Raw genomic sequence first — 10775 nt, 5'->3', positions numbered from 1 at the left:
AAAAAAAAAATCTGTCCTTATTGAATTTTATACTTAGCAAACATACCTTTGAGAACTAAAAGTAAAATATTTCCTGTTATACAAACTCAAAATATTCTAGTACCTCCAGATGTAGCATATAGAAAATAACGAAGACCATAACCCAGAAGGCAAGAGAAGTTGCTGTATGGTCCTGGATAAAGAATAAAGAGCTCTCAAAATGGTAGTTATGCAGGACTATGTAAAATATAACTATATTAGATGAACCCATTTAAAAGGTCATTGAAGATTTTCACACAACAGTATCAATTTTATGTCAGGTTATATACATATTTTTTTGCACACGCGTGTGCCTGTGTGTGTATAAAAGACAAAGAACTAATATAAAGTCAATGAAAAATGGAAATACACTTGTTAAAGTTTCTAATACTAGGAGAAAATATACCATGTCTTAAAAGTAGATTGTAGGGGCTGGTGAGATGGCTCAGTGGTCTAAAGTACCTACTTAGAACAAGCTTAGCAAAGCACAGGGACCAGGGTTCAATCCCCCAGCACCACATGCCAGCCAGCCCCGCCCCCTGGTGGGCTGAGCTGGCCACACACACACACACACACACACACACACACACAATAAATAAATAAATAAAATTTTTAAAAAAGTAGATTGTAAGTCAAAGAAACAGTATAAATCATAAAACAAAAATTAAATAATATTCAGAAAAATAATTAAATATTAATTCAAAATTAAATTAAACATTTCAAAATAATATTCAAAAATTAAAACTAAATTGTGAGTTCAATTAAGAGGCCAGAATGTAGTGTATCATATGTACGAATCTGTGATCAATTCAGAGTACTCACACAGTGTTTGATTAGGTTAATATATACAAAAATATCAACTACAAAAAAGTTTTCATGATAGTAAAGAATTACTAAGAATAAAACATAACAAAAATACTAGAATGGCAAATATATGACCAGCACTTCTGATTTGAGGATATGGTATCACACGAAGTTCTAGTGTATGGTGGACGTGGACAGTGTCCATGACACTTACTGGTGGCCAGGTGTCACTTGTGGGACTGAGCTACTGCTATTTCCTTGATATCCACCCTGTAGACCTGGAAAGAATCATGCCCCACAGGGTGCAGGAGAAGTCCATTTCTAGAGTATGCTGATGGAAATATTTTGCTGCTGTGTACAAAAGAATAACTGAAAGACTGCTGTTGTATATCTCTTTTTCTCCTGTATTTAATTGTTTACCCTATGTGGTGGGCCCTTTCTGTTCTCATTCATGGAGTTGTGGTCATTTTGATCCCTCTCTAGAATATCTTTTAGTAGTCTGTGTAGGGTTGACTTTGTTGTCATGAAATTCTTCAGTTGTTCTTTGTCATGGAAGTATTTCACTTCTCCATTAAACTTGGAAGAGTTTTGCAGGGTATATCAATCTGGGTTGGAATTTGTTTTCTTGCAAGACTTGAAGTACTTTGCTCCATGCTCCTCTTGACTTGATGGTTTGTGAAGAGAAATCTGCTGTTTTTCTGATGGGTTTTCCTTTAAATGTGAACTATTTCTTTTCTCTAGCAGTGTTTAGTATACTGTTCCTGTGCTGAATTTCTGGGATCTTGATTATTATATGACTGGGTGTGGTTTTAATTGGGTTGATGTTATTTGGAGTTCTATGTGCTTCAGGTACCAGAATGTCATAATATTTCCCCATATTTGGAAAGTTTTCTCCTATTACTTCTGCTCATATTCTTTTTATATCATTTGTTTTGACTACTTCTTTCTCATTGATGCCTATTAGTCTTACATTGTTCATTTTTGCATCATCTTGCAAATGTTGAATTATTTTTTCCTGCATCCTAGTTGTTTTTAAGAGATCTTTTCACTAGCTTCAGTGGTATCTTCAAAGTCTAAAAGTCTATTTTCACTTTCATTCAAATGGTTTTGCTGGCTTATGATTGAGGTTTTAATTTCCTGTATATCACCTTGAATTTGCTTCAAGCATTCTATTTGTTTCCTACATTTCTCATTCAAGGATTCCATCATTTTTATATTCTCCTCTGGTTTTTTTTTAATCAGTGTCTTCTTTAGAAGCACTTAGTAGTTCTTGCATTATAGTCATCATTTCTTTTTTTTACTTCAGAAACTATTTCTGATTTGGTTTCCTCTATACCTTTCTGCAGTTGTTTCTTTACTTCAGATGCTATTATTTCAGAGATTTCAGGTATGTGCTTTCCACTTTCTTCTATGCTATTGTCTCCTGCATTTGTTCTGTGTGGGCTTGGGGCCTGAGAATGCATTTTGCTCCTTATCTTTGTCATTTTGTATAGCGCTGTCTTCTGACTTTTGGTGTAGAGCTTTGGTGCAGTTATTACCTTAGCGCCAGGTCTAGATCTACCAAGTTCAAACTCGTCCAGGTGGGTGGCTTGGTTCTGGCTGCTGTGCTCCACTTCTTCCTGCTGCATCCGTTGGAAGTGAACCTGCTGTGCCACTCTGGCAAGATGTTCTGCTCCTGGATCAGCTGGGTGGGTCTTGCCTGTAGCCTCTCTGCAGGGAGTTCTGCTGCAGGGTTCCACATGGGGCCTGTGTGATGAAGTTCCACACACATGCCTGGCCTGGATGCTGGCTGGAGTAAGGATATGAAGGGCCCTAGGCAGTCCCACTCCTATAATTATTTTTATAATTTTTTTTCCCTGATAAGTGCAACCATTTTCCCTGCTGGCCTTAAACTTGCTTATGTGGCCCAGGATGACCTCATACTCACTGCAGTACTCCTGTCTCGGCCTTCCAAGGACTAGGATTACAGGCTCCTGTCCTTTTTTAAAGAACACAAATGTTCATTTTTTGTTCTCGGTGTATATTACTCACTATATTTAGAAAGGCCCTTTTAAATCCAGGCATAGTAGCACACACCTGTAATTCTAGCACTCAAAAGACCAAGGCAAGGGGCTGGTGAGATGGCTCAGTGGTCTAAAGCACCTACTTAGAACAAGCTAATCTAAGCAAAGCCCAGGGACCGCGGTTCAATCCCCCAGCCCCACATGCCAGGCAGCCCCGCCCCCTGGTGGGCTGAGCTGGCCACACACACACACACACACACACTAAATAAATAAATAAATCAAAATTAAAAAAAAAAAAGACCAAGGCAAGAGGATTACCATGAGCTGAAGTCCAGCCTGGGCTACATAGTGAGTTCAAAGTCAGCCTGAACTATGTAGTGAGATCCTGTCTCAAAAAAAAAAAGAAAAGAGAGAGAGAGAGAGAGAGAGAGAGAGAGAGAGAGAGAGAGAGAGAGAGATTCATTCTGTTGTATAGCCTAGACATAAATACCTGGGTTCAGCAAATCCTCTTGTCTCAGCCTCTCAAGTAATTGGAATACACTATACCCGGTAGCCGTATAGTTAGCTTTAAAGTTTTGGCTTTGAAATCAGCAATCATTGTAGGTTTTACACTGCATAGATGGTCAGTTTTCTATGTCTTCCCTCATGTTAGGTCACTCTGCTGACCCTTCTAAACATTACCTATAAGCTTGTCTAGAAGAAATCCTCTCCCTACCTGTCTGAGCTGTTGGGCTCAGGTCATCTATTCAGACAGAAACCAAATCCACTCCTCCACCTGAGCAGTTCCTCAATGGACAATGCATGAGTCACAGGACTGCTTTGGACTTGGACTTGCCACATGCATTTTGGCTCTGTGAGACTGTTTTCCCTATTTTCTGGTTCTTGTTGATATTTGAGATAATTATATATGACAAAGAGGTGATTTTCAGATAATTGAGGTCCTGTTGCAAGAGGCCAACTTCCTGACAGTGTTTGGTAAATGGATGAGAATAAATGATAGACTTTAACTGCAGAGCCCTAAGGGAACTGTTCTCCCCATCTCTGTTGTTTATAATAACAATAAACACCTCCTCCCACCACTGTTTGACCTTCCTCAGAAAGAACCATGACTGTGAGGAAGAAATAACCATTTGCCATGGACAAGTGAAAAATAGCTTATGACTCATTTTGTGGTTCTTAAGAAATATAAAATACAACTTTCAGCATAGTTGCTTTTAGATATAGAGAGAACATATAGATGGTTTTAAAAATTAATATAAAAGGATTCCTTGTTATCTGGAATTTCATATTGGAATTCTCAGTTACAAAGTTTAAAGAGCAATGAAATTAATCATATGGCAAAAGAAGAAGATATCATTGAATAAGCAATCCACCTAAAAATGAGGCATCATCAATCATCCAAAACTATTAACTTCTTTCATATACCTCAGTGAAAACAGTGCCTTTGGCCTGGATTGCTTGTCTGTCCACCCATCCTTTCACCTCCATCCATTCATGATGTACTCTGTAGCATATTAAACATCTGTGTGTCAGCATCTGGGCTGTGTAGGCAAACCCTAGGAATTCTGAGTGTTTCTCCTTCTAAGTAACAAATGATCTCTAGGTTCTCTTCCTACAAAATGAAAATAACTCTCTTCCTTTCTTTTAGTCCCCACAGTACCCCACAGCTTCTCCTTTAGAACATGGGCACAAGAGCTTTGCTTGTTATAACTAGTGATTTTGTACCATATCCCTCCTAAGAAGAGTTGGTGTCTGCCCAGCTCTGCATCGTCCTATGTCATGTGTGTGGCTGACTCAGTTTGTGGTCACCCTCTGGAACCCTCCCTTTCTCCTTTTTACATTCTCCTTCTCTTCCAGGGCCAAAGTTGCTGTAGCTGATGGACCTCCTGGGAACCCAACCCAGGTCCCCACCCCTGTGAGGCACACGGTAAAGATAAACAAGGACATCCTTCTCCAAGACTATGGATTTCACATTTCTGAGAGCCTTCCTCTCACAGTGGTGGCCGTCACAGCAGGTAGGGTTTGACTGGAAATGTGAAAGGAGTTTGGTTTCTTGGAGCAAAGTAGTCTTGGCTCTCTTCCCATTTCTCTGTCCTGTAATGAAAGGCAGAAAATGCTACCCCAGGAAGTTAGAAAATTCTGACCTCATTCTGTCTTGGCCTCTGGAGCTTCTTTTGGTGCTGGGAGGGAGGGAGCCCCCACAGCACTTGCTGCTCTTGAGTTTCAGCTTCCCACTGGCCTCAGCCTAAGCCTGGTGCCTCACCCCCAACCCCCTCCACTTCCAGTCTCAGAGACAAGGGAAGTATTTGGATAAGCTGGCCTTCCTCCACGCACATTGCATGCTTCTAGCTGATGAGAATTTCTGGGCAGACAGTAAAAGAAACTATTGATTTGTTTTCACTTGAATCTTTGTGGAATATAGAGTGTACTGGGATACAGAGGAGCAGGATGGAAAGCCTAGTGTTTGTTTTCATACTTGAGCTATGTATTGATGTTAGATCCGGAACTAGTTAAAATAGATTTCAGTTTACATACATGCAGGTGTGCACATGCATGCACATGTACAGCACAGTTCTTTACAGACAAATATAACACATTCATTGGCAAACACTATTAATGTACACGGTTTCTGCTAGTTTTCCTGAGTAGATCCTCCTAACACACCCCCTTGAAGTTGACGGATGATATACATTATTGATGATAAAGACACATCCATCTGAGCCAGTGCCCAAGCAACTCAGGCTGCCATTCAGCTGTGCCACTGTGACACTGGGGATCTACGCTTTTCTGGCCAGAGAATCATTTACTTACTTTCTGTCCAACAGGAGGCTCTTCTCATGGCAAGCTTTTCCCCGGTGACCAGATCCTCCAAATGAACAATGAGCCTGCCGAAGACCTTTCCTATGAACGCGCAGTCGATATTTTGAGGTACTAAATTGTCTTCCATCATCCACAGCTGCAGAGATAATCATAGAGATAATCTTCTTTAATGCAGCAGGAACAGCCCAGCTTGGGGTTTTAGCTCTGTCTAGTAGGATGGGTTCTCAGTGGTGGCTGTAAACTATCTGCTCTCTTTCACCTGCCCACATAATAGTGAGGGAGACACAGAAAGCTGTATTTATTAAACCCCTGCTATTCCCAAGGCACTGTGGGGAGCATGCTAATGAACACCTTATAAGTCCTACCTTCTAAGGACTGGGGGGCTTGCTGTGACAAATGCCAAAGATTGAACTAAATAGATGCCAGATCTGTTTGTTCTTCTTTAACACTTGGTATCTTTGTTTTTTTTTTTTACATGTTCCTGAAGTACAGCCTGGTTGGCATATGTGTAGTTTCATAGTTTGCCCCGCTCTTATTGTGATTTGTCTAAATGCCTTACCTGCTGACTCAACCATGATCTCCTGAGATCAGGGCAGGTACACAGTAGATGCTCAAGTGAATCAGTGGATATGGTTTGCTCTGGAATTTGGTGACACTGGTTTTAGGGTAGAAGAATGTCAATGACGGGAGGGAAAAGGACCCATAGACATTATATAGGCCCATACAGGCTTTGACTTTCAAATTTTTCACTGAACTCTATTTTAATGACTTTAACTTAAATAGACAGAGATGAGAAGTAGAATTAGGTAAAAGCTAACTTAAAGGTAAATTTGAGCCTTCTTGTGAGTTTGACTGCCCTCGCTTTGGGCTGGTATATATTTCATTTATTTATTTATTTATTTATTTATTTATTTATTTATTTGATACAGAGTCTCGCTATGTAGCTTGGACTCTTAGTGATCCTCCTGTTCCAGCCTCCCCAGCTCTGGGATTACAAGCACATGCCAGCAGTCCTGTTTTCAGTGGCCAGCATGGTGCAGGGGCTGGCATGCCATGTGGTACAGGGGACAGAACCCAGGCTCTTGTGCTTGCCAGGCAGGCTTTTAGACCACCAAGCTATCTCCCCAGCCCTGGGCCAGTACACATTTCTGAGGGTTGTCATACACAGCAAACACTGAACATCAGGTAACAACTACAAGGTAGAAGAAGAGAAAATGAAGATGCAGTTTCCACTCTCTGAAGTACAATCTCACAGACAGACAGACATGCACACACACACACACACACACACACACACACACAGTTTAACATTTACAGGGAATCAGACCAGAACTTAAAGAATAATCTCTTCAGATCAGCGCAGTATTGCTAAAAGGATGCCAGAGACTAACTTGAGCAGGTGGGGTAGCCAAGGAGGGGATGATTTCATTTAAAAATAAAGAAGTATATTTTGGAAATCAAGAATTTTGCTTTCTTGGTTATTCTCCCAAAGATGGTCACTTTCAGCAAACAAATTTTAGAGCTTCAGCATTGCTAATATTTCTTTTAAGCTAGATCAAATTGATAAATCAACAAATGTTTGTATTTTAAGCAGCAGAGCAGAATTTGAGTGTTTAGGTAACACTTACCTACTCTGGGCAAGGAACCCTATGAGCAACAGTAACTCCACTCCCCGGCCACTTGCAGGCTGCTGGTGCAGATCCACACATGTGTATACATGAGACTGAGAGCAGGTACAACAGCAAGAAGAACAGGAGTGGATTATGAACACTGGTGTTTCCTCCAGCCTGGGAGGAAATTGTAGCTGAACAAAACAGAGAGAGATCCAGAGGCACTGAAGTTATACCTTTGATGCTGGGGAGTTTGGCCAACGAAGATGGAAGTGAAGGGAGAGACAGGGAGTGTGATAGGCAGAAGCAGCATGCTGACCAGGGTGTGCTGAGGAGTTCAGTTTGCCCTGAGAACATTTTGAGGAAGTGCAACACAGATGATGGAGGCTCCTGGGTGCAAAGATTATGAGTCCCAGAGCTACTCTCCTGCAGTCACTGTTAGCTTCTCAGCAGTGGCTTGAAGTGTACAGTACATTTGTCCCCTATGCCACATTTTTTTATTACGGAAGAATCTCAGGCTTGCTTTTTTTTTTTTAACTTAGTTCCCAGCATCTAAAAACAGCATATTATTCATTATCACTTAGAAGCGGCAGGGAGTGACAAAATGATACAACAATAATGGCAACAAATGGTCTCTAATTCCTTCAAATATGTGTGAGACTAAAGTCTCCTTTTAAAAGCACTGGGCCTCAGCTTATTGTGATTTATTTCTGAACAGGCCTGTTCTCACATAAAATGGGACAGCAGCAATCCTCAGACACAGGAACCTCAGGTTAACTTATCCACCGGAGGAAAGAACACCTTAGTTACCATTGACCTAAATGTTCATACTGCAAGAATTCAAACAAAGTTATTTCACACATTCTTTCTCTATGCAGAAATGGCAAAGAGAAAGTAAAGTATGAATTGGTTCCATGATTCTGCCTGCTAGGACAAAGGAGAGATTTGTCATTTACCTGATTGTTTTGGTCTCTTCTGAAATCTATGAGAGTAATACAAGACAAAAATGCCTGATATCTTGATTGTATGTTTGAACTCAGTACACTGACATTATGTTTCTAAAGACCACAAACTAGTTGGCTTCTATCTGATCAGTATTATCTACAGACATTCATTCTGCTTAGTGCAGTATTTGGCCTAAGTTTGTCTGAAATAGCACCTTAATTTATCTGTTTTTGATTTATCTTAATTTTTAATATAACTTTAATTAGTATCAATTGGATAAGTTCTCCATCATCTGAAACTAAATTAAAAGCCTTAACTTAGTGGCTGTAGGTGCAGACTAGATAGTAGAGGAGGATATCTGAATATTCTGGACCAGCTCGAGGTCACTCCCTGGCTGGTCACTGTTTTCCCCAACATTGTTCTCAGTTTTGCCAAGCCAAAGTCAGGGATGGGAAACAGGCTGCTTTATAATGATGCTGCCAGTCTTTCTGACTTAGATGCATCTACATATCATAGAATGACTGAATATTTTTGTCTTTATTCTTTTCAGGGAAGCTGAAGATTCTGTTTCAATCACAGTTGTTCGCTGCACACTGGTAAATTTCTTTCTCTGTCTTATGTATTAATTCCATATTCTGTGACCCCAAGACCCTGTACTTCCAGAAGATATCCCTTATAAAATGAACAGGAAAGCCAGAGGACAGAGGGGACAGCTGCTGGGTAATGGGTGGCCCATCAGCCAATGTAGGGTGAAGACCTCCTCCAGGCAGGTGTCATGGAAGAAAGATGTTGTGTGGGCCTCAAGAACTCAGAATCTAGTGAAGGAGACAGAACTGTGATTATGCAGATTGAGAGGCAGAAAAGGGCACCAAACTTGGGAGTCACTGGTTTTAGTTTTCACTTTTGTAAAACAGTGGGGCTGGCAATCACTACCTCACTACCTGGTCTATCTAATGAGGTTGTTTGTCCTAAGGACCCAAAAGGTATTGGATGTGATGATGCTTAATCACTACAACACAGGCTGTGGCAGAGATGAGGCACAGGGAAGAAATGGCATGGTCAAAGGGCTCTTCATATACTGTACAAGAGCAAAACTACCAATGAGGAAAAGTTAACAGAAAATTCTCATTGTGAGAGATTCTAACATACTTCTATCCTTGACCATAATTGACAGGAAGGAAGAAAAGAGGGAGGAAGAAAGAAAAGTAGAGGTGGAAGACAGAATTTTAATAATGTATTCAGTAATTTAGCTTAAATGACCATACACCAGGCTGCTGGTAAATGCAATAACTTTCACAAATTAAAAATAAACCATATAGGTCCCTTTGCCTGAATATAATTTAAAATAGAAACTAATAACTATCAAATTTTAATTAAAATCATCCAACCATTTGGTAATAAAAACGCAATTTCCTAACTAAAGATGGATTAAAATAGAAAAAAAAAAAAACTACCATTACAGACTATTTAGAAAATAATTAGAAATTAGAACTCTATTCCTTAAAACTTATTATGTGTAGTCGAAGCTATATTCCGGGTAAAATTCATAGCCCTAAGTATTTTTTATTGTTTAATAAGGAAATAAATTAACTAAATACTCAGTACAAAAAGTTGGAACAAAGGATCAATAAAACTAAAAAGACTAAAGAAAATAATAAAAGTCAAAACATAAATGTTGCTTTGGAAAACAGAACAATTGTAAAGTTGATAAAGTCAAGAGCTTGTTCTTTAAGAAGAAAAAATTGTAAAATAGGAAAACCTTTAAAAAAGGAACGTGAGAGCCATATATGAAGGAAACCAAAATATTATTGAAGGAGGTTGTGAATATAACTCTTTGCTCTGCGTGGGTGAGGCCTGGTTTTATTTGATCCACAAAGCCCTCCCCAACACACACACACACTGAGGGACATAAAGATTAATTCTTGAATCTAGTAGGAGATGCACACTATGTTCATTGATTGGAAGACTGTTATTAATATACATTATTATCACAACAATTTATATGCTTAATGTAAATTCAAACATATGCTTTTTTAATTTAAAAAAATTATTGGTACATGTTTGCCATATATAGTTACATTCCTTGTATGGAGTTGGTACATGTATATAACACAATTTAACATGTTCCTATCAGCTTGAACCACTAGTGGTATATGGATGACTGTCTCATTAGACAGTTTGTACCACTGGTGGTAGAAGTGGTAGAGTCATGCATGAAACAGTCATGCATGTATCACAAGTGGTTCAAGCCATCTGGCACCAAGACATACAAACTGTGGCTCTGTCATGAATGTGTTCCTTTTTTTTTAATCCCCTATCCCTCCCCTTCTTCTCTCTCCCTCCATATATTGATCTTCTTCCTATTTGAGAAAGATCTATCACCCTATTTCCTATTATCTATCTTTCCTGTTGCTCTCAAAAAAATTCTTTTTTTTTTTGATGTACAACCATTTCTTCACTTTATTTTTTTTCTACAGTTTTATTGATAAACAGATAGCAATGAGACAGTTTCAAATCAAATCAGAAGTACAGTTTCAACAAATAATACACTGCATATATTCTTCTTAGTGGTTAA

The 10775-nt window shown here is 39.3% G+C and overlaps 1 protein-coding gene across 1 annotated transcript in view; it reads left to right on the top strand.

Moving 5' to 3' along the window:
* Frmpd1 (FERM and PDZ domain containing 1) overlaps positions 1 to 10775 on the top strand; it is a 196613-nt gene that overhangs the window by 133843 nt on the left and 51995 nt on the right. The window contains exons 3-5 of the mRNA XM_004631830.2: positions 4683 to 4840; positions 5651 to 5753; positions 8751 to 8796. Of these exons, the coding sequence (XP_004631887.1) occupies positions 4683 to 4840; positions 5651 to 5753; positions 8751 to 8796 (307 nt within the window). The remainder of the gene's footprint in view (positions 1 to 4682; positions 4841 to 5650; positions 5754 to 8750; positions 8797 to 10775) is intronic.

Source organism: Octodon degus, unplaced genomic scaffold, assembly GCF_000260255.1.
Source record: "Octodon degus isolate 3935 unplaced genomic scaffold, OctDeg1.0 scaffold00045, whole genome shotgun sequence".
NCBI classification, from domain to species: domain Eukaryota; kingdom Metazoa; phylum Chordata; class Mammalia; order Rodentia; family Octodontidae; genus Octodon; species Octodon degus.
Note: the sequence above shows the minus strand (reverse complement) of the source record. Positions and strands in the feature narration are given on the sequence as shown.